Source organism: Stegodyphus dumicola, chromosome 5 (assembly GCF_044657685.1).
Source record: "Stegodyphus dumicola isolate Sdum_Otavi_A_Nest chromosome 5, ASM4465768v1".
Classification (NCBI taxonomy): domain Eukaryota; kingdom Metazoa; phylum Arthropoda; class Arachnida; order Araneae; family Eresidae; genus Stegodyphus; species Stegodyphus dumicola.
In genome coordinates this window covers 205,963,298-205,987,355 of record NC_140772.1, presented here as the reverse complement: position 1 = coordinate 205,987,355, position 24,058 = coordinate 205,963,298, and the positions used below count along the sequence as shown (strand labels likewise).

The following is a 24,058-nucleotide window of genomic DNA, read 5'->3' as shown; positions in this document are numbered from 1 at the left end:
TTTCATGTCTCTAGATTTTTTCTTGATAGATGTGACAATATTTTACAGTATTTCACTATTTTTGTCATTTTTATGCCTGTTTCGGGAAAAAGCATAAAAATATGTAATGATTTACAGCTTTTGTATACATAACTAACACATAAATATAATTTGTATAAAAGATGCTTTTAATAACCATTCAAAAATTCCTCCTGTGTAATACAGTTACAATCCATTAACTCACGCTGAAATTTTGTAGTTTCAGAACCAGCTCAGATCTAGTTATTTGACTTTCTTATCGCCCAAATCACCATTCGCTGTTATTAACCAAACAAATCCAAAATTAATATCTATTCGAAAAAAGAAATGGATGCTTTTATTTCTGCTTAATTTCGATTAAGGGCGACCTAATGTTGACCTCGTTACCAATATTTCTATAGGCAACAAAATGGTCAAATTTCAAAACTATGCCCTGGAATTTTTCAAATTTAATAATTTGCGAATTTCCTACATGTACTCTCTTCACGGAGTATATAAAGACGTCTGGAAGGCGTCTTTCTTTATCCATAGGAAGTAAACTAAACTTTGCATTTCACTTCTTTAAGAACAAGAATCTCCTTGCAGTAAATCTCCTTTTAAAGAAACTGGAAATGTTGTCTAAGGTAAACGTCTTTTGTTTCATTTCTATTAATTTATGTTTTACACGAATGATGTTATTACTTTCGAACCTCACTTTTTGTCCGAATCATTTTTAAATTCTTGCCACTACAGGTTATCACCATGTATTATTTTTAAAAGAAATTAAATAATGAAGAATTTATATGCATATATGTATGTTCTTCTTTAAAAAGAACTTATTCTTAAAAATTTTTTTATTTTTCCTAATATGATTGATTTTATTAAAAATGCATTAATAATCATGAGTTTTGTAACTAGAAGTATTAAATATTTTTGTATAAGTTATACTAACCTATCGAAACAACTATTTTAAGTATTTAAAACCGCGCAAAAGGCTAGTTTTTGATATTTCATATGTAAAGTTAAAAACACATAAAATTAGTAAAAAGAAAAAAGAAGGGTACTTTTCCTTTTCGCCGGCGCAAATCTCGCCAAACAGACTTTAATGACATACAGTATACACATAAAAAATGTTAGTTCTAAGAATTTTTTATTTTGAAGGCATAAACATTTTAATATCGTTTAAAATTTTATAAAAAGCCAATAAATAAAGACCATAAATTTGTAAAAAGACATTAATTTAAGAATTTACTATGCTTTCATGGTTCACCATCCTGATTCGCCGGTTCATATCACGTGACCTTAAGTGATCTCATCTTGCGTTATATACGCTACAAAAATCTAATTAGTAATTATCTACATTAATTTCAAGTTAAATCTTATTTCGGAATGCAAGAATTATTTCAATTCGTACGAATAGCTTACTCAGGAATTATGTAAAACAGTAGTGCTTTACTTCGCTAATGCATTCTCATTAGAATTGATGAATTTAACCCTTGACCTTGCCTTTTTTATATTTTCGCCTTCGGGTGAGCAGTGTGATTGCATCCTAATTAACTTAATTGCCCCGAATGGCCTTAGAGCATAAAATTGAACTATCTGGTAAAAATTCTACGTAATTGTGTGCCAATATTGAAAGAAACAATCTGATAAGGAATGGCTGTGACTTGTTTTGAAAATGATACGTAAAAGGTTACCAGCAAGGATATTCAGCTTAGCATCAGTTGTACCATTATTGGCGACTTTATCCCCTGCGCCGGCAAAACGGAAATATACCAAAAAGAAGTGGTGTAAGCCATATTACTAATAAAAATTAATGTTAATATATTAAACTGAAATTTAAAAAAAATAGAAAGTAGTATACCAACACTTAACAATGTACCGAAATTATAACATAAGCTGCTTTAAAAAAATTTATGATTTTATGTGGCCTAAGTTCGAAGCAAGCGATTCTTAATAATAAAGCTGAAAAGGCCAAAACAAATTTGTTATTAGCTCGAGTGTATCCAACAAAAAACTAGTAGACTGTGCGATCAGTGAGAGCATTAAAAAACCTTAACAAATCCTTTGATGCGACGTTAAATTTGAACCCTTTAAGAATTTTTCTCTTAATTTTAGAATGGAATCAGAAATTTCGGAGTTTTTGTCTACATGTAAGGTCATGAAACACATACCAGATTAGCTACTCTTTTTCCTTATTTCCCTTCCCTACTCATAAACTATCAGTACGTGAAAAATACATAATTATGATCTAATTCTAATAGAATGGATTAATGATTCTCCACACAGGTCTATCTATCAAAAAATGCCATGATCTAGTGATAAATGACAATCGACTGGTTTACAAACCTCTTAGTAAGCCACATATTTGCAAGACACCAGGAGCTGAGTATAAGGAATATATATATAGTATATATAATGGGGTATACTGAAAAAGAAGCGGTGAGTTGAAAATGCTTAGGAAATAAAGAGATTACGTCCGAAGCTACAAATAGTTTAAGGGGACTCGTACACCTTAAACCCCTCATGATCTTCGAATACGTAACTGTTGCGAGAATTGGGATATTTTATTTATTTTAAAAGCAATTACTTCCAACTTTTTACAGCTGACTACATAATATAGCTACTTTGGAAACTAGTAACCAGAAAGTTTGTGTTGCCACAAATATTTTTGTAATTTAATCCTCTTTGTCACAAAATATTTCGCCATGTTTCCACCTTGCGCGCATGATATTTTAAAAATGGCTAATGGTACATACTTGAAATTGGATGGAATTCTTTATATGGGCACTATTTTCTAACTTAACCAACAATCTGATGAATATTTTAATATTTAAAAATTTTATGGACGAATACATAAAAAATTTTTTAATAAAATACATTTTATAAACTCAACTCAAAATAAAATAAAAATTTAGCGTGAAATTTTTAGAATTTTAGGTTCACAGTAGTTTCCAGACGTTATAAAAGCTATATATTAAATATGGAATTAAATTATGAAACAGAATGTTTTAAACTGTGCGCGCAAGTTGGAAACATGACGAAAAATATTGTCACAAAACGGATTAAATTATAAAAATATTTGTGGCAACACAAACTTTCTGATTGCTATTTCAGAAAGCAGCTATATTATGTAGTCAGCTGTAAAAAGTTGGTAGTGATTGCTTTTAAAATAAATAAGTTATCCCAATTATTGCAACAGTCACCTATTCGAACATCTTATGGGTTTTAAGGTGTATGAGTCCCCTTAAAGGAAGTTATGTTCTTTAGATATTAAACCTTCGAAATTTAAACAAAACTGCGTGTATATAGTCAGCATTTTCTTTTTTTAGGTTTCTCTGCTTCTCTTTATCGCTGTTGCTGCATCCGTAAATGCGTTCTTAGTGCCCAACGGAGAAGAAGTATGTATGAAGTAATATTTTTCCTTATGTAAAATAAGTTAAATTTTGTTATATGTCTTGTAAAAAAATCTTTATTCAGATGCATTTGAAAATGAAAATTATCAAAAATGCAGATAAAAGCACTGAATTCGGGAACTCATTCCAAGTTTTGTACCAGAAATCTAACTTAAATAAATATCTGGAGAATATATATATATGTGTGTGTATATATATATCCTAATTATAAAACAATTTTTTAAAAAAACATAATATAATCATGCATAGTATTTTCGCGATTTAAGCTGCTGAAAAAATATCAGGAAAGACATAAAGAAATTTAGAACTAAATTTTCACGATGACAAAACATTGAAAATCATAAGTAACAAATTTCAAATAATCCTACAAACGCAAAAAAAAAGAAGGTAAAATTTTAAAATGAAACTCTTCAAACAAATTTTATGAGCAATAAGTAATTAGGGCGCTAGCCTAAATTACAGTAAAGTTTCTAAAGAGAAACTTAAACCCTTGTCCTTGTGATGTTAGTTCTAATCCCTAAATTTGTAAATTAGTTCTATATTTCTTACTTTATGTCTTTACTGATACATATATATGTATGTATATATTTTCTCTTTGCTTTAACGCATTAGAAAACATTTTACACAGGAAGACCTCCATGAAAGCCCCGTTCTAAGGCAGATATCCCTTAATGTTCTTTGGAAATAAATATGTAAGGTTCTAGCTAATTTAAAGTTATCTGGAGGCTAGATATTAACTTGAATTGTGAAACAACTGTTCGCTAAGCTCAACTGGTATCAATAACAATACATAAGAAGGGTGAAAAGGCCTTTTAACTTCAACTCAAGAATAATATGAACAGATGGCACTACTGGCGCGTAACAAGGCCTCGCCAATACCTTTGGCTACAACTCAGAATAGAAAACGTAAAATTAAACTAATCATAAGTTGGAGAATTCAGCCGAAGCTGCGCAGAGAGATAATTTAATGTGTAATTGACTACTCCCGATGTAAACTAATCGGCAATATGTATGGCCGTAAAATACTAGCAGACTTAAGTAGCAGGGAAACAGCGTGCCGAAAGGCAAACACGCACTGAATAGGCTCTATCTGAAGTAATTCAGACACCAGTTTAAGCAGCAGCTTTCTACTCTATTTTGCATAATGCACGGAACTAAAATCACATCTTAGCAGGAAAGCGTGCTGAAAATGAAAGTTTATAGGAAAGGTTTCTCCCACAAATAATGTAAAACTTTTAAATATATAAGTAACGTAAAACTTAACCGATAAATAACCTAAGATTTTAAATTAAATTCAGATGCTTCTATTCAATAAAATGTTAAAAATTACTTAATCTCAAATTTATTTAATTTTTTGAAACTTTTTATAAGAGGCCTTAAAATTAATTTATATGAATTTCTGCTTATGAAAATTAGAAAACTTTCCTACGTTTTAAACATGGAGGTAGGAAAGGGAGGAGGGGCCAACCCGCGCTAAAAGTGAAGCACTGCTTTGAAGCTTGGGTCACCAGATGGGGTGTTCTTTGTTTACATTCAGAAGCTCGCTTGACAAGATTCTGATAGTATTTCGACACACGACAGTTCCATAGAAATCGAAAAAGGGACACTTTCGCATGAAAGAAACATTCATAGTGTGATGGATAATAGCAATGTGTATAGTTTAGTGACATTTACGCAAAAATCACATCTTGGTTATTTTTCGATAACTAACAACAGTGATTTTGATTATGAATTTGTTTTATAAAATTATAAGCTGTTGCACTACAAAAATATAGATTTTAAGAAAAATGTTATGCTTAAAGATTGAAAAATACCTTACGGTACATTTAAAATTGTATACGTCTTTCGATACCCTTGATAGAGTATTCGCTACTTTTATTTTATTTTCCAAACGCCAAAATGTTTTAAATAAAACAAATTTTTTTCACATCCATATATTATTGTTGCATATTATTGCAAAAAGCATGTATCTGCCTTTGACAAAATACATAAATATTCATTAAATTATTTATAAATGTATTTGAAATGAAGAATTTATTCACTTATAAACAACTGTGAAGAAATCTAATTATTAAATGTATCTAATTTATAATGATTATAAATGTTATCTAAATATATAATAACCTTAATATTGAATTATAAACATAAATTGAAATCCTGTTGACAAATACGTTATAAAACTATTTAAGCAAGAATTGTTCGTATTGGAAAGCAATTTGTTAAAAGGTATTGTAAAGCAAATGCTATGAGATGCGCACTTAAGAACGTAATAAAGAGTTTTGGAATATGTATTGTTGAAATGAAGGGTAAAAAAAATCTGATAAGTATAATTAAAAAAATTATTCCCCTTACATTTTATAATAACTCAGTTACAAGTTTTAAATAATACTTTAAAAAAAAACTTATTTTATTCTCTCTCAGAAATGTTCAGAGAAAGTTAAGTACTATTTAATACCTATTTAATAATTAGGAATTAGCGAAATACTTATTTAAAGTATTTCGCTAATTCCTAATAATTCTCTAATTTAAAATGAACCGAATAATTAATAGCATTAATTATAAATTGACGTACATTTTTCGATTTAAAAGAAGCCAAAAAATCATGTCATATTTAAGAAAGTATTTTAGGAAGAAGCTCTATAAATAGAAAAGAAATAATGCATAATTTTAATATTAATAATACAATAAACTTTGATCTTAATTTTTGTACCTTAACCGAATAAAATCGAATTACCTCAATTTTTTTCCTAATGTAATTAACGAAAACTTGTGAAAATATTTCATTCAAATTAAACCATTCTGAGAAAACTGTCCTGTGAAAAGTATAGCATTTAATTCTGTTCAGAATGAAATGTTGTTTAAAAATATGTTGTTTTCACATACTTAGGACTCTGAAGTGTTGTAGAAAAAGAAAATATATACATTTATATGTATATTTACGACGTAATTACAAAATATTTACATCCGAACGCGTCAAATCCCATAGAACTCAATGGTAAATGACCCAATGTTTTGGTCACCACGTAGGGATCGCCGGTGCTTCAGAGCAGGGTACGGGAGAAACTTGTTTAGGGCGACTCCATCTTACTTCCTACCTCCATGGTTTTAAATGACGAAAAATATAAAAAAAATTAATATTTGTTATAATTTACGCCTTAATTAGTAATAAAGAGTAAAAGTCTTGAGCTAAGCAACAAAATTCTCCATTACAAATTTAAAGTTCCTTCCTTGGCAGAATGACCTCGGCTTTTATTATTAATATTTTAAATATTTCAACAAAGAAACCTCCAAAAAGGAAACGGGAACAATTAGAGGCTGTATAACTTCTTCATATTCAGTTTCTTTTCATTATGATGAAGGCGGCCCTGTATCTGTTCGCCCTCGAAATCGATAAAGTCTTGGTTAAAATATACTCCGAACAGAAGATTGTTGCTTTGCCTAATCTTAAGCTTCTTCATAAATAGCACTTTTTTATGAAAAATATGAAACTTTTGGCTAACCAATAGGACATAGATTTGATTAAATGATAACTGTAAGACAAGGGTTACTTCTTCCTATAGTTCTCCTTATTCCAATAGCTGTTCTAAAGACTTTTATCGGATTCATCAAACTTTTGAGAAGCACAAGGCTAAAAGACAGATATCTGATAACACTTCGCATAAAAAGTTTGTCATTCGTAAGTCAGTATGACCAAGATGCTAAGTTCTTTCGACAATTATCTCCTTTCTTGGTCTTGACTGCTGAAGTTGCTATGCTAAATTCCTAGTTAACAGTAAGTTCTAGAATAAAATTGAAAAATTAACCTTTGCTTTGAGTAGCTAGAAATGTTATCGAATCTAATAAAATCTTTACTGTATTACTTTACAGATATATTTAACAATATGTTTTCTCTCTTTAAGGGTAAAATGCACGTGCCTCATCCATATGCTTTTGGCTATACGGTGAAAGACAAGGGCAGTGAACAACAAAGAGAAGAGACTAGTGATGGGAATGGAGCTGTCAAAGGCAGTTATGGATTCACTGATGAGAGAGGTGTTAAGCGCCAGGTCACTTATATTGCAGACAAAGGTGGGTATAGGGCAGAAGTAAATACCAACGAACATGGAACAGCTGCTGTGGATCCTGCTGCTGTCAAAATGGTGTCCTCTGCCCATCCTTACTTCGGGGGAGCTGGAGCTCACATGGGACCAATAGAAATTCCTACAGGAGCAGTTTCGAAAGTTGCAGTGCCTATGCCACATGCTGGTGGTGCTGGGTATGTAGGTGCAAAATTCGGAGCATACTGAAAGCAATTTTATAAGAATTCCTAGGGACTCCTACAGAAATATAGAATTCAATGGTAAACCTTTGGTATAATTTGCAGATACTGCATCTGTGATATGTTCTTTTTTAGTTATTGGTGTTTGTAAATACTTTTTTGTCTTTACATGGATTTTTAGATAATGTGAAAAAGCCATTTGTTATCACATACGGATGAAGGCATTAGAAATTTTAAATAAAATAATTTGAAATAATGTTTTTGTGTTTTTGTTTAATTTTTTATTTAGTGTATGTCAAAAACATCTTAGGTTTAATTTTGTATGTCTGCAAGAACAATATCTTTAAATGATAATGTTAATTTACATTTCTATCGTAAAAATATTTAACAGTTTCTTTACTTAAAAATTTTGGCTAGCCGACTGAAATTTCTTCCTGTTCTCCTAACGCATTTATCTTCAAGGATATAAAGCATTCAATCAAGTTTTTAGATTTTTATGGCAAATTAACAAAACATTTTAAGGGAAGTTCTTGCTCCATTACATAGCTCGAAAACTAATAGTGAATAGAGGGAATAATTTCTTGCGGGATCGACAGGGAACTCATCAACAGAGCCAATTACGGTGGATAGGAAACTAATAGGGATAAAATTTTAAAAAACGTAGCAGGAAAACTTAACTTTGATAACCTACTGAGGTAAAACAGGAATGATTTAGGAATTTATTCAAAATGATTAATTAAAAATGCATGCCAAACAATGATAGAACTTCTGTTTTAAAAATTGCAGCAGAACAGTTAGCTTTGTAATTTTTAAGTATGTTAACTCTTATTTCGTTATTGCAAGACAGCAAAAACTCTTACTTTGTAGTAAACCTCAGTGCAACACTTGGAAGATAAGCTTTCCTAAGAGCAAATAAAACACGTTTCTCTTTATTTTTCACACTTGTAAAAGAGTTAATATTTTGAAATATTTCCAAGACTACCTTTAATGGGAATGAAAGCCTATTGAAACTGCCACTTACATGCATGAAAAAGAGTCTGATAGTCTGAAACTGATTAAACAGACGGAGCTAAAAGATTTCCAAGTTTCAATAAGACACCCTCAGGCGCTAACTAATTAATTTTTTGCATATAATACTGCATTAGAATATTCGAGGGAGAAATTTTCAGGAATTGCTGTCATCAGTGTCCTCAACATAAGCACTTGCTGAAATCCACTAAAATTTTAAATAATTTTAAAAAGAGAGGGAGAGATGACAAAAGTTAAACGTCATGCTACTCGTGTGAGCAGGTGTGCGGTGAAAAGTGGTGAAGAAAGGCTAATATGCTATATTACTCAAAACTTTAGTCCACCACAAAACTGTATCTAAAGACATAGCATAACAAAACTACAACAAACTGAAAACAAATATCAATATAAACTGTTGAATTTCTTGAAATAAACTTAAAAGTTATTTGAAAGAATATATATTGAAAATATCATATTAATCTCGATTTCTTTGAGTAAACTTTAATAAATATGTCCTTTTATCATAACAGTCAGATTTTAACAATCAAATGGCATTTAGAGCGAATAATCAACATTCCGAAGGACTCAGATCTGCAACTTGAGAAAGAGCGTTGGAGCGATCACAGCTGGGAGTCCGAGGAGGAAACTGAGCGCCTACAATCTACGTACTTTAAACAGATCTTCGCACTACCAGATGAAAAAAAAATTCCATCTATCTGCAAACAAGAGTGGTCAGTTTCGCTGAGATGCGTCGGTTTAATTAATGCTTAGTTTTTTAAATACTAGATGGAACACAAGCAAACGAAAAGCACACATATATACACATAACAACACACACACGCATAATAAAAGGACAGAGAGACGTTTCCGTTTTCGGTAAGTAATAAAGAAAAGAATGTTAGTATTTACATAAAAGGAATCAATTTTTTGCCACAATTCCCAATAAAAGCTCTCCCTATTAAAGAACTACCACTCCGTTTTCGCTGCATCGGAAATTACTCCTTCAGTAAAGTGAGTCGGTTCTTTGAATCAGTTCTGGAGTGGATCGTGTATCTCTAGTGGTTATTCCATTTTTTAATATTCTGATGCTGCGAATCTCTGTAGCATAAACTTGGTTCTTCAAGGGAAAAAAAGAAGTCGATTGGTGTGACGAATAGGATGGCGATGAAGTTTGTCCAGCTCTAAAGGGCCGTTCCCACTGGGGTTTATCTGAGCTAAAGGGGACAACTGACGTAACCGTGACATCTCCAAAGCCGGTTATTCCCATAGTTGAAAATCTTGAAAGTTGAAAAATCTGAGCTGCAGGCATGGCAGAGCTAGTCGACACATGGAACTTACTCCGTTAGCTCAGATAAACCCCAGTGGGAACGGCCCTTAACAATCCTACGATCTGGGAATATTTCATCAATTAAATCCAACACATGTGTATCCCAATGACAGCGGTACGATTTTCTGAAGAAACTGATCATCACTACTGATATGGTCAAGAATGTCTACAGAAAATCCCTTACGAACGACTTGATCATGTGTTTTGATTTGCTGACAAATTTTCAAATGAACAAACGACGTGTGAATTCCTGTTTGTAGGCTGGCACAGAGAACGGATTTACTGGGACCGCAAATAAACACATCTCGAATGGCGGAAACATATTCATCACTGACACTTGACTGACTTGAACCCCCTTTATGCAAAACATGTCCGGTCTCTCGAAAATGCTTTAACTGTCTTTTAATTGATTGCTCCGTCGGTGGAGGTTTATTAAATTCGCGTCCGAATCGCCCCTGATATAATTTTGAAAATTTCGTTTCCCATAGCAATAGAACGCACATTGCTTTTTTTACTGCATGAAGCCATTTTGTTAGTAAACATACAAGTTCCCTGTTGCCATCAAAAAAATTAGAGCAAAGGAAATTCCTTTAACTAAAAATTATATCGATATAAATTATTTTCGGTTACTTCGTAAAATTATGTTTCAATGTAATTTTATTATCCAGTGATTAAATTATGGACATACTGTACTTTTAATGCTAACTTCTTTAATTAAAATATAATAAAACTTAGGCGCTAAATTGGTTGCATTTTCTGGCAGAATTTCAAAATTTTAAGGAGTCTGACATCACTTAAATTTTGGAAATAAATTGCAATTACTTCATGAAAATTATTCAGTTGATCATAACGAATGACAAATCAGATTTAAAGTCTTTTCACCAATATCGAATAATAACAAATTTTAAGTCATATAAGCTATGTGTTGAGATCATAAAGAATGTTATCTCTTCAAAAGTATAATTAGGCTCAACTAATACGGCGTGCTTTATATTATAAAATATCTGGTATGCATGATGACGAAACAAGAACGCTAAACTTTTTCCCATTCTAAATAACCTTTTTTCACATCAATATCAACAAAATAAACTTGAAAATGAATGTTAAAATATAAAGAACCAAATAAATTGGTAACGCTTGAATGAATAAGGCGAACAAGATTCGAATAATAATAATAAAGATGACTGTATGTTTCCTGTTTGGAAAGGGATGGTCCAAGACAAAAATTAAAGCTTTATATTATTCTTATCCTTGAAATTCTTAATCTTTTTATTAAATGGAAAAAAAAAGAATGTTTTCCTAAAATCGAAAGTTTAAATGGATTACATATTTTACAGTTCATTAAGCAAGAAAGTGTTACCTAACTTGCTTGCGTATTTATTATATTTATGTGTATTAACTTACATTGTCTTTGTTATAGGTTGCATGCTTGCAAATTACTAATTAAATTTAGATCTATCATGTGATTTAAGCTAAGGGGCATCTGAGTGAGTTAGTAACACTATTGTTGAATAACATAAGCAATTTATTAAAGTATTTATTTGTAATCGTGGAGCTCAGGGATTGCATAAATTTCGAAAGTCTGTTTCTTATGGGAAAAAAGTTTACACGAGGGATTTAAAAATAAAAACTTATGTTATTTTTAGATATTTTGTTGGCTTTACTAAGTTAACGATCGACTAATTTATGAAGCTTAAAACGGAACTAAATGTTTCCTGTTCTTAAATAACAAATTTTAAGTCATATCTTTTAAGCATAATTCAATCACATAAATTTTTATAATGTAATTAATGCTTCATAAAAATTTCTAAGAACTTAAAATAAATATTCTTCAAAATGTAACAATATTTATGAAAAGTTCTTCACTTGTCTCACTGTTGCTTTCATAAACATCAGAGAATTATTGTTTCAAATTAAGACTGTTAAATAAATACATAAATACCAATAATGAATGAAACAAACTTCAAATCTTCCCATACTACAAATTAAACTTTACAGAAATGCTGCAACTTTCGGATAAATTCAAATTTAATTTTATACATAAGAGCAATAATAATATTAAAGAAGCAAATTATTTTCTTCTTTTTAATTACTAAGTCAAAATATCACAACTTAAATTAATTTACCTAAGCATTCTCAGTATATTTCTACATGTGAGTACATGTGCGTACATGATCCATAACTTTTCTTAAAAAAACTAGGGGTACTGAGTTCGAAACAGCACGGATTCCTTAATCGTACTCAATCAGAGTTATTGGATGAGTTTTGCACACTTCTTCTTTGGCCATGAGATTGGGCTTCTAGAAGACCACCCTGTTTGTCGGATACGTTTTATATGCTTTTTCTTTGGTCTAACCCACACAACAAAATCACAATGTGTGAAATTATGCTTTTAGCAGGTCACTTTGTTGATCTGTTAACGGTCTATCTTTCTGGGAAAGGAAGGCCCAGACATTCGCGAACATCAAGATCAGAGTGGAAGGAATGCGCTATCCTACATCAGTATCAGCATTTTTTTATTATTCGCTAATGATCGGCAACACAAATTTCCTAATCATATCCAAGTAACGTTAACGTTCATTGAGTTCCTTAACATAAAAGGATACACCACTTGGGTCAATATCATTCCCCGCCACACTGCTACTTTAGGACTAGCCTGCATTTTTTCAGCAGCAGCAGACGGATTCACATTACAGTAATGGTAGTTATGCCTATTAAAAATTGCTTCATCACTCCCTAAAATTTTTAAAACACATCAGAGTTACCTTCCTTTCATACTAATACGATTTCTGCTAATTCCATTCGCCTGTCACAGTCTTTCGGAAAGAATTGTTGGACGTCACGGGGCTTCTAGGGATGGAATTTCAAGTCCGTCTTTTAACTCTATGAAGAACATAACGTCCCAAACGGCCTTTCATTCCAACTACCACAACCGCTCGAAACGGCCGAAATTCTAACGTTGTTTTCTTCCCTCGCCTAAGATATACAATAGCAAGTGCAGTTTCCCCAAATTCATTGTATCAGTTTATTGCAGACAGCTTGTCCTAAAAAGATTTATTTGAAGTTCTTTATCTTTATTTGTTAGGAAGTAGAAAGGATGTCATTTGAAATCTTCACTCTTCTTTTTGCGTTAATGGATAGGGACGGAAGGAAATTACTGTGACTCTCGAAAACGTTTTCGGGCGGTTCGGTATTTTTATGCATACAGGCTAACGAAGACTTCGGTTTTCAAAGAGTTAACATAGGGGGAATGGTACGTCGTATTAGCCGCTTTCTCTCGATGGCTGACTAATGGATTTTAAAGGGCTTTTTTTTAATATATCCTGTACTTGGATCGCACTTTTTCAAAACTGATGACTGACTGGAACGGGGCCAATTCAATCTAAAATCAGTTGCCACTGATTTGTAGTGGCAGCTTTTAACAGTATTGGGGGTTTAGTGTTGCATTTCTTCCTGTTTCGATTCTGCACTGACTCTGAACCTGCACCATGAAATTCTATAGCTCGTATCTTGATGAGAATTTTGCTCTCTCTTTCTCGCTAAAAACTGTTAAGAGTCATATTTGGTTACCTAAAACACAAATGGTTAAGAATAACTTTTTGGAATGGGTCATAGTTGCCTTTAAAAGTAACATACTTTTAGTACACAGTTTTCTAATGTGTTGTGATTCAATTTCCCAATGAAAGAATGAGGGGGCTCCTGCCTTTTTGTGTCACGGTACGAGCTAAAATTATAATGGTTTCACAACAATTATAACGACTACAATTTATAATGGTTCCAATCATAACGGTTTCTAAAGACTAGAAAATTCTGAGAGCTAGCTTCAGTAAGCACTAGCTGAATTTTCATTGTAATTATTTCGTTATGTATTTATACGCCTGTTTTCCGCTTTTATTCCCCTTAATTAGCCGAAAATCATGTTGCAAAAAATAAGCTAAATTTTTCGCAAATATGCCTGGCTATACTCGTATTTCTTCTTACAATTAACACCATTCCGACAGCTAATTAATATGAATATCTGTATCATGGCTCGTCTTATTATTAATCGCTCTGATCTTAATCAGATCAGATCCATAAGTTCTTTCACCTTCATAACTTCCAACACGAAATTAGGCTCTTCAGCATATCTTCATGCACCAAGGCAACACAATTAAATAAATGTTACGCAGGAGCTTCATGATTTTTACATTTGGAGCAAGATGGAAATGTTTTAGTAACACCGGAATATCTAAAGCTCCTTAGTCAACCAAGCCAGTGTCGTTTGCTGCTTCCTAACTAGAGGAATTTAAAATTTGTATTAGGAGCGTTGAATAAAATTTTATGTTTTTGTTTGATTATTTTTATTTTTGCTTTCCATTTTTACTAACTATTTAAATTCGTATTCCTGTTTTCGAACGGTTTTTACATTGTTTTAATTATTTAAGTTTCAGTTTACATTTCATACTTTAAGCCTAACATGTCTGCAAACACACGGCTTTTTCGCCAAAACGTTTTGATGTTGTAGCAGCTCCCTCAACAGATAATACTTATTTTCGTTGTTGTTGCAAATTTTAGTTTCTTTAGATTGGCAACTAGCAAAAACATAAATAAAAAAGGGAGTTCGCTTTTGTATTGTAACCCTAACGTCTTCTTTTATTATTGTAAGTTAAAATATACTTAATCCATTATGTAATTACCATTTAAGTTATTAAATTATCCCTTACTGAGTAAGCATAGAGTCCAAAACATCTGGTGACCCTTCGTCTGAATAATTTCTTCTTACCATTGAGTTACGCAAACCGAACTTCCTATTTCGAATACCCCTGGTGAAGAATTTTCCGCAAATAAGACAAACGCAAATAAAATTCCATCTTTTAGGGCAGAGAAACTAGACATTTGACAATTCTTCCAAATTTAAGCACAGTTCTCAATTGCTAATACTACCCAGGATTAACTATTTTGTAGCACAATTACAACCAAAAGTAGTAGAAAATATGTGGGATATAATAAAAAGTGAACGGATCGGTAAACATGTAGCTGCTAAAGAAAGACTTTTAAGTGCTTTTAAAGAAAGCGAAGAAAAAGTATCATAAAATTGCTTACAGGAATTTCACTTGGCGATATGAAAACAAGCCAGTTATTACGTAAAACCAATCATTTGCTGGAACAAATATAACGGATTTATAAGTTTTGTGAATCCTATGGCTTGGCAAATTTCCAGAATCCATTAAAAATATTTTAATTGTGAGTAATGAAAACTTGGAAAACTTATCGGTAATGGCGGATAAAATATTTGAAATGAACTGAACCACAGAAATTTATTCTGCTTGTGCAGATACTACTCTAATGAATACTGCGCTTGATAAAATCTCAAACTTAGAAAAAAATTTCGGAACTAAATGTTCACAGATAGTCTAGAAATAAATATCGATACTTTCGTTTTAATCGAAGTAAGAGTTGTAGTCATTCAATAAGAAAATAAAATTCCAATTTGGATCATACTGCTACTATCATTTTAAATTCGGTGATATACACACTTAGAAAAAAAAAAAAAAGAAAAGAAAAAAAAAAAAAAAAAGAAAGAAAGAAAGAAAAAGAAAAACGACGTAGCAAGAAAGAGTTATCCGACTGGAACGAAAATCTGTAGAAGTGATGTAGATGTATAGAAAAACAAATGATTACAGTTTGAGAAAAATTAGATTATTTATAGAAGTGATAGAGCTTCACAGAGTGAAAAAGTCAGTAACGCGTTTGCCCGCCTCTGGCTCTTATGCAAGCAGTTCTTCGGCTTGGCATCGATTGATAGAGGTTGCGGATGTCCTCCTGAGGGATATCATGCCAAATTCTGACCAACTGGCGCATTAGATCGTCAACTTACCGAACATTGGTTGGCGGGCCCTGCCCATAATGCACCAAACGTGCTCAATAGGAGAGAGATCCGGCAACCTTGCTGGCCAAGGTAATGTTCGGCAAGCACTAAGGCAAACAGTAGAAACATGTACACCCCCCGGGGGTCGACGTAGAGAACTCTGCGAAGCTACTGGCTAGGATCTGTACCTAGGCAGTCTCGGCCACGGGGGTATAAAATTTATGAACTTGGGGGTTCTGAAGGCTCTGGGAAAGGTCACTTATTGGCCGGCCCCGGAGTCTGGCACGTCCTAGCGCGGCGTGGTGCTAGTAACCCGGGGGTCTCCCCCGGGGTCGCTGGGTAATGTCCCGCTGCGACGGGCTCGCCCAAGCGACTGGTAGGAGCATTAGACGACCGGTGCTGCCTGGGGCCTGTCCCCAGGTGGTGCGCTGCTCTCCTGGAGGGTAATAGTGGAGGTTGAACCTCCATGACGTGCCCAAAGGGAGGGTGGACCTGCAGTGAGATTAAGTTCTCGGAGCAGGGCAGCCCAAAAATCCATAGTAGAAACATGTGCAGTGCGGGGCGGGCATTATCATGCTGAAATGTAATCCCAGGGTGGCGTGACATGAAGGGCAACACAACGGACCTTAGAATTCGTAGACGTACCGCTGTGCTGTAAGGCAGCGACGGATGATAACCAAAGGGGTCCTGCTATGAAATGAATGGCACCCCAGATCATCACTCCTGGTTTTCGGCTTGTCTGCCAGATGACAGTCAGGTTGGTATCACACCGCTGTCCGGGGCGTCTCCAGATTCGCCTTCGCTGGTCATCGGGCTCAGTTCAAAGCGGGATTCATCACTGAAGACTACTCTACTCCAGTCAGTGAGATTCCAGTGCAAACGAGCCCGACACCAGTGCAAACGAGCCCGAACCCACTACAAACGGGCTTGAAGTTGTACAGAGGTCAATGGCAGTCGGCGCAAGGGGCGCCCTGACCTCAGTCCCATTTCTGTGAGCTGTCTATGAATGGTTCTTGTGGTCACTGAAACACTAGTTGCACGCACATTCGATGATAATGATGCATCTGGGGCTGTGATTGCCGCTCTGACGATTGCTCGGTCTTCACGTTCTGTCGTTTTTTTTAGGCCTACCGCTTCCTTCTTGACGCTGTGCGCGGCCATGGTTCACCCATGCCAACATCATCTAATAGTGGCATCGCTTCTGCTCAAATGTCGAGCTATTCGCCGATAAGACCAACCGGCTTCTTAGAGACCAACTACACGACCTTTCTCAAATTCTGACATCTGCGTATATCGTTCGCGCACCTGTATGCGAGGCATAGTTACTGTCTACCAGAGCCCACGAAATGAAATTCGTGAAGAATTTTTATGACCTGGAATCGTAATTTCTCCTCTTAAATATCCTGCCAGTTGCGCAGATCAGATGCGCTGTATCGACAACCGTTCATTCATTGGCAGCCAAAATGTAAAATTTTGCATTTTCAGTCGAAACCTGTATGCATATCATTTTGTGTCCAACTTGCTTTATATCTTCTCGGCGCGTCGTGTTTTTTGTCTAAGAGTGTATGTTTCCCTAATAAATGTAAAAAGCTCTTGCCGCTGGAAGGCGTCGGAAAATTACTTTCAGCCGTAGGGATTCGACGGCAGGTTCTGCTGCAGATGAATCAAAAGATTGCCGTAAATACAGATTATTCGTTGCTGATAAAACATTTCTTGTTTCAGCTTAAGGAATGCCCCATCTACATTTTAACGATTCATCAATGAAGTGTTCTTTGGAGTGGACTTTGTTGTCACCTATTTAGACGACAGTTTGGTAGCTCTTTCAACGGAAGATGAACATTCAGAGCATCTAAAAGTAGTTTTCTCTCAGTTAGAACTATATATGGTGTTGGGTTGGTTATGGGAAAATTGGTTATGGAAGTGAATCAACCAGAATTTCCAGGATACATGATATTCCGAAAGGCTCGAAACCTCATCCCAAAAAAGTAAATGTTATCTTGAATTACAGATTCCTAGAAACTATTCAGGAATTGCGTATTTTTCTTGGTCTAATTAATTTCAGTACTTTTCCAGTTCGTCGGCGCAGGCAATAAAATCGTTTAAAATGATACAACCGACTCCAAACGGTATATCCCAGGTGTAAACCTCTTACTGCCACAATTCAAAACAAGTCGCGGCTATTTCTTATCAGTCACGTCTTTTCCCTAATACGTCAAAAATGGATTAAAAACCAATCAAAATTTGGGATTTGCCCAGAACAGAGGAAGAATCAGTCAAATTCTTTCCAACGAAAGCGTTTTGCCTAAAATTTCTACTTGTGATTATAATCATGAAATGAAATTGTATTTCGGAGACAAAATTCAGTGGCGTTGCAACCTTTCAATTTGTCGCAGTAAAAGAATTATCCGAAAAGGCACATAGTTTGAGTCATCGAAATTGAGTTTCTTGAGGCGAAAGTGATTTATTTGTGGTTGGAGCGCAGAATTAACTTCAATTAAATTTTGTGAAAATCAGTCAGTTGGAAATCAATTACAAATAGTTGAGGACTGGAATAATTATATTAGCAAGGTTTCTGTGGATTCTTTCAACAGCGGAAAATAGGAGGATCTGGTACGATCGCCGAAGTGGATGAAAGTGTGTTCGCGAAGCGCAAAAATAGTGCGGGAGGGATTCTACAGCAACAGTACTATTCGTGGAGTTGCCGTGAAGCAAACGAACGTTTCCTTGGGAAGCAGCTAAACCGATCCATGCGAATTATATTAGAAGCAACTAAGGAAACTAGGGAAAAAGGAACTATAATATATTCGTATTCATGGAAATCATACTGCACTGAAAAACTGGAAGAGGAGAGTTTCGAACGTTTCAAAGTGAACTATAAATACAATTTTGTCAATCTGGAAATTGTCACACAGAAAAAATAAAGAGATTATGGGGTAGCGCCAGATGAAGAAATAAGAAAAGTGGCTAAATTTGAGTAGGATGTTCAGTCCGGGCATCCATGTCTCTCTCACGCGCAGAGCTGTCTCGCCGAGTCATTTGTCTCGATTCTGTCATTCAAGTTCCGGCTCAGAGTTTCTTGATTGGCCCAAAATCGCACCGGTGGCTCTCTGGCCCTATCCGTCACTGCAATCTACACTTTAACTATCTTCCCATTTGACACTATTCAACGTTTTTATTCATATCTTATTTATTTTAATCTGCTAACTAAACTGAAATATCTAAAACATAAGTTATTTTCAACATGTTTAACAAAATATACGTGAAATATTTATTTAAGTGAAAACGTCTGTTTACTATTCGGGAACTAATAAATTATCCGAAAAGTTTATGCCCAAGTTCCGCGTGTCTGTAAAATCAATCTTTAAAAAAATGCAGACATTCAGCCAGTTTCTGCGATAAACGCGCCAAAACTGGCAGCGCTTTCCCTTTCTCGCCAAGTTGGAAAAGTTGGTGATTCAGTATGGTATATAGGAGCTTTAAGTACTAAGTCTTCTTTCAAAGCAGCTCGAAAAACCAAGAGGGATCACAGGAAGGACTTCAGTCCACCGCTCAGTGGCATGGCACTTGATAGCAGTCTTAAGAGGTCGATGCAATTCCTCTATTAACTCATTCGACTGGGGGTGATAGCTAGTCTTCCTCGATCTCTGAATACCTGAGTGATGAGTGAGAGAGCGAAAAAATAAAGCTTCAAACTGGCGTCCTTGGTTAGTTGTCACAGTAGAGGGCACTTCATGCCTAGAGACTCAGCATGTGAAAAATGCTTCTGCAACAATTTCAGCAGAGATATCGTTGAGTGGTTGAGCTTCTGGTCATTTAGAGAACGGTCAATTAAAGTGAAGCAGTAAGAATAACCATTTGAGGGTGGAAGAGGGCCTATAAGGTCCAAATAAACATGGTCAAATCTTTAGGAAGGCTCCTTAAAACTTGCCAAAGGTGCTTTTGTATGCCGATGAATTTTAGCCTTTTGACATGGGATGCAACATTGGTCCATTCATCTATATCCGATAACATTCTAGGTCAGACAAATCGGGACCGCACAATGTGTTTTGTTCTGCGTACACCAGGGAGTGCCATGTTGTGTAATGAAGCAAAAACATTCTGGCGAAATTGAGTTGGGACACAGAGATGAACTTTGCTAGTCGAAGTACATCACATATTAGATCAATGTTTGATTCCGGGAGAGTAAATTTTTTTAACTGCAGGGATGTATCTGATGACAGTAAGGACCTTCAACTTATCATCCAATGTTTCTGCTGTAGCTATTTTAGAATAATCAACTGATGCAGGAAGAGTTACGCCAGTTATACGGGACATGACATCTGCAGGAATATTCTCAGGCCCTGGAATGGGCTGTATCTTAGTTGTGAATTGCGAGATGAAATCTAACTGCCGCACCTAGCGTGGAGAGCACTTGTCATTCTTTTGACGGAAAGCATATGTGAAAGGATTATGATCAGTAAAGAAGACAAACTCTCTAACCTCCAACATATGCCTGAAATTGGTGAATGGATGCAGAAGCAGAAATGAGCTTTCGATCATAAGCACTGCTCCGAGGTTCTGCTATTTCCTCGAGAAGAAACCAAAGGGCTGCAATTTGGAACCCACAACCCGATGCAATGCATCCCCAACGGCATAATCAGATGCATCTACATGCAAAGCAAGTGGGGCAGTAGGAGAAGGATCGACAAGTAACGTGGCATTAGCTAGTGCTTGTTTGCATTTGGTAAAAGACTTAGTTGCAAGCGGAGTCCAAATAATTGGTTTTTACGAATTTTGCCTGCCAGAAGATCCCTTTAAAACGTCGTCTAACAAGGCCCGGTTGTCTGCTGCATGAGGCAAAAACCTTCGATAGAAATTAATTAGGCCTAGGAACTTACGCAAATTACCAATAGTTTCAGGCAACTTAAAATCTAGGACTACTTGGACTTTCCTATGGTAGGGTTTAACCCCTTTCGGGCTTATAAGGTGACCAAGAAACTCCAGCTCAGTGACACCATACACACACTTTGAAAGATTTAACTTGAGACCGTAAGTGCTCAGTAGTTGAAATATAGCATTAAGTGCTTCTTATGCTCCACTGCATCATTTGAAAAACATAGTAAATCATCGAGATAAACATAACAAAATGGGAGATCCCTTAGGACCTCGTGCATAAAGCGCATGAAAGTTTGGGGTTCATTCATTAAGCGAAAACACAGAGGAGTATACTCGTAGAGACCCCATGGGGTTGTCAATACTGTTTTAGGAATGTCAGCTTCTGCAATAGGAATTTGTTGAAATGCTTTAAAAATGTCTACTTTTGAGAAAATGGATTTACCGTAGAGTGAATAGGCAAAGTCTGGAAAATACGGAATTGGATAACTATCAAATTCAGTGACAGAATTCAGCTTTCGGTAATCTCCAACCGGACGAACTGCGACTCTCTTTCCAACACCCCCCACCTCCTACTACGTTATTCTTCTTTCATTTCTTTCCAGATTGTTATCAGAAGCCGAGTAAAAAGATGTTTCTACATCTTGACACTCGAGAATAAAATACGATCTGTGTGTGTGTGGAATCCTGCTTAGGGACGACATGCAATCGGGAACTCAATGGACTCTTGGAAGGATAGATTATCCCTTGATCCAGGAGGAATTCGAACTCAGATTTCACTGCTTCGTGCAGCTTGGGATGGAGTCGTCTCGGTTTTAAGGTCACAGGTGGTCCGCGGGTCAAGATATGATGCACTGTGTTATGAGGAACCGTCTGCTTAATTAGAGTAGGATTTGTTATATCTGGAAACTCAGAAAGTAAGGAGTCATAATCTGAATTAACAGTGACAATAGAAGGTTGGGTTTTGTGAGCAACATTGCTATAAGTAAACAACGATATCTCTAGCAGCTCTAGGTTTCAGTAGCCTTAAGGTACGTTCAGACGTGGGCGTAAAGCGCATAGAGGCATAGTCATAAGGCCATAAAATACGGCAGACCCGTTCACACGTGCGAGAACGTGGTGTAAGCCGTGGCCAATGAGAGAAGCTAAATTTGCGCATGCGTGGAATGTCTACAACTTTCCCGCTCGATTGATTTCCCGCGTTCGCTCTGCTTGTTTTTTTCGTTGTGTCATGGCTTTTTCAGCTCGCCACAAAGTTTTACTGGCTCAACAGAATTATCTTTTATCTGCTCTTCTCATTAGCCAAGAGGCAACGGAAGAAGGTAAAAAACGAAAAAGAACGAAATGGTCGAGAGATATTTTTTTGAAATATCAATACTTGGTTGGCACATATATTTCTGTGCAAAGCAGTATGGAATATGCTGTAATACTCTCTATACTATAAACATGCACATGCATATTTATATATATAAAACCTTCAATTTTTATATATAATTTCTCTTAGGAGAAATACGATATTCTAAATATGCCTAATTAAAAAAAAATCTTGAGGATAACTAACAGATAGCCTGTATATAATATTTTTCCATTTTCCAGGTGTGAAAGCAGTTAAGCTAAAAACAGTACTTACCATACATTATTATTATTATTATTATTATTTTAATTTTCAATCAAAAGGAACATGTTTCTATGACAGTGAAACATGTGTGCTTAGCATTCCTTATTCACTGTCCCTGTCGATCACTATAGTAGTTTGCTGCACTACCAGTATCAATTATCACTAGTACTAGTATCCCACAACCAGCAACCACAACTAGTACAATACTAGGAAACGTTCACCCAACAATGTATTTTATGCTCAATCATTAAATACATTTTGCTGTGTTGCCAGCTGTTTGTATACACCTATTTCTAATAATTTGCATGTATAAGCCGCACCCCTGAATTTAATTTCAACATATGCTGTCATTTTTATTTACGACCAAATCTCAAAAGTAATTTCACATTGACAAATTTTAGGTACCCAAGTCTTCAAATACATCAAAATTATAAACATTCATACCTTATCCAGGAATTTCTACCAGAGAAATAGCATGAATTTAATGATCAAAATTCCATTCAAATGATAGTAATAAAGAGTGGATAATAATAATAAATACTATTCATTAAATTATAGTCCATGTTACGAATTATGTGTGCTATTCAGTTTCATTAAAAGTAAATTTTTTTCATGGAGAACGTAATTATAAAACAGAACAGAACTTCAACAGGAGACAAAACTGTCTAGACTCTTGACTGTTTTAAGGATATTTCACTACATTTTTTTCTTCTTGGAATTCATAAGAGCATTTTCTCAAAAGATTAATCTTTTATTACTTATACGAAGCTTACACCATTGAATTGACTATTGTGACTATTCTTAAATAAGTGAAAATAATTTTTTCTTTTTTCTTTAAAGTAATATTTTTACCCTTAAAAAAAACAGCAGATTCTTGATATTGATTTGATGTTTTAGTAAAATTAATTCATGAAGTTTGTTTGGAAAAAAAATCAGCATTTGAAGCAAATAGCAATACAATATTTCCAGCTTTTTCAAAAAATTTATTCTTAAATACAAAAATAATTAAACAGGAAAAAAATTATAGTAATAATTTTTGGTAATAATTATAGTAAAAATTATAGTAATATTTTTTTTAAATTATAGACAGAAAGAAAGTAATAATAATAATTTACACAGAAAAAATAAAATTTTTGCAATCATGCATTTTTTAAAGAATTTTCACAATAAAATGAAAAATATTGGATGGGATCAATCATCTACAGGATCATACACAGCGTGCATAATCCTGAGCTTAACTTTCGCTTTACGAGTTTCATACATATTTTTCAATATAAATTGAAAAACTCATTAAAAATGCATATCATCATCGTAGATTTCTTGGGAGATCAACTCTTTATTTCGTTCGGATACGATTACAACTCATTATTTCGTTCGAATACAATTACAACTCATTCGGATACGATGTGTTCCATATTAAAAAAACGTCGCCTTCGATGTGATAGAGAAATCGTCTAAAGAAAGCCGCTTCGTTTTAGCTTCGCTCTGATTGGTTGACGCTTATCCCAAACTCGGCGTAAAGTTAAAAACTTTGAACCCTATGCCACGAGCCCTAAACCAGATTCTGTGACGTAGCAGAGACTGGTTGCCTTGGCAACGGAGCTCGGCTTTAACCACTTATGTCCCTTACGCCCTCGTCTGAACGGGGCCTTAGGGTTTAGCTGCGAGAAGCTGAAGAACAAGCCCTTTAGTCCTGGGTTGGACCTAGAATCTG

General features: G+C 34.7%; 1 protein-coding gene across 1 annotated transcript; it reads left to right on the top strand.

Moving 5' to 3' along the window:
- The first annotated feature begins 555 nt into the window (after positions 1 to 555).
- Positions 556 to 7,914, top strand: LOC118201392 (cuticle protein 16.8-like). Its single transcript, XM_035373497.2, has 3 exons — positions 556 to 641; positions 3,330 to 3,398; positions 7,313 to 7,914. Exons 1-3 carry the CDS (start codon positions 630 to 632, stop codon positions 7,697 to 7,699), a joined length of 468 nt encoding a protein of 155 aa, XP_035229388.1. The 5' UTR covers positions 556 to 629; the 3' UTR covers positions 7,700 to 7,914.
- Positions 7,915 to 24,058: the final 16,144 nt, after the last annotated feature.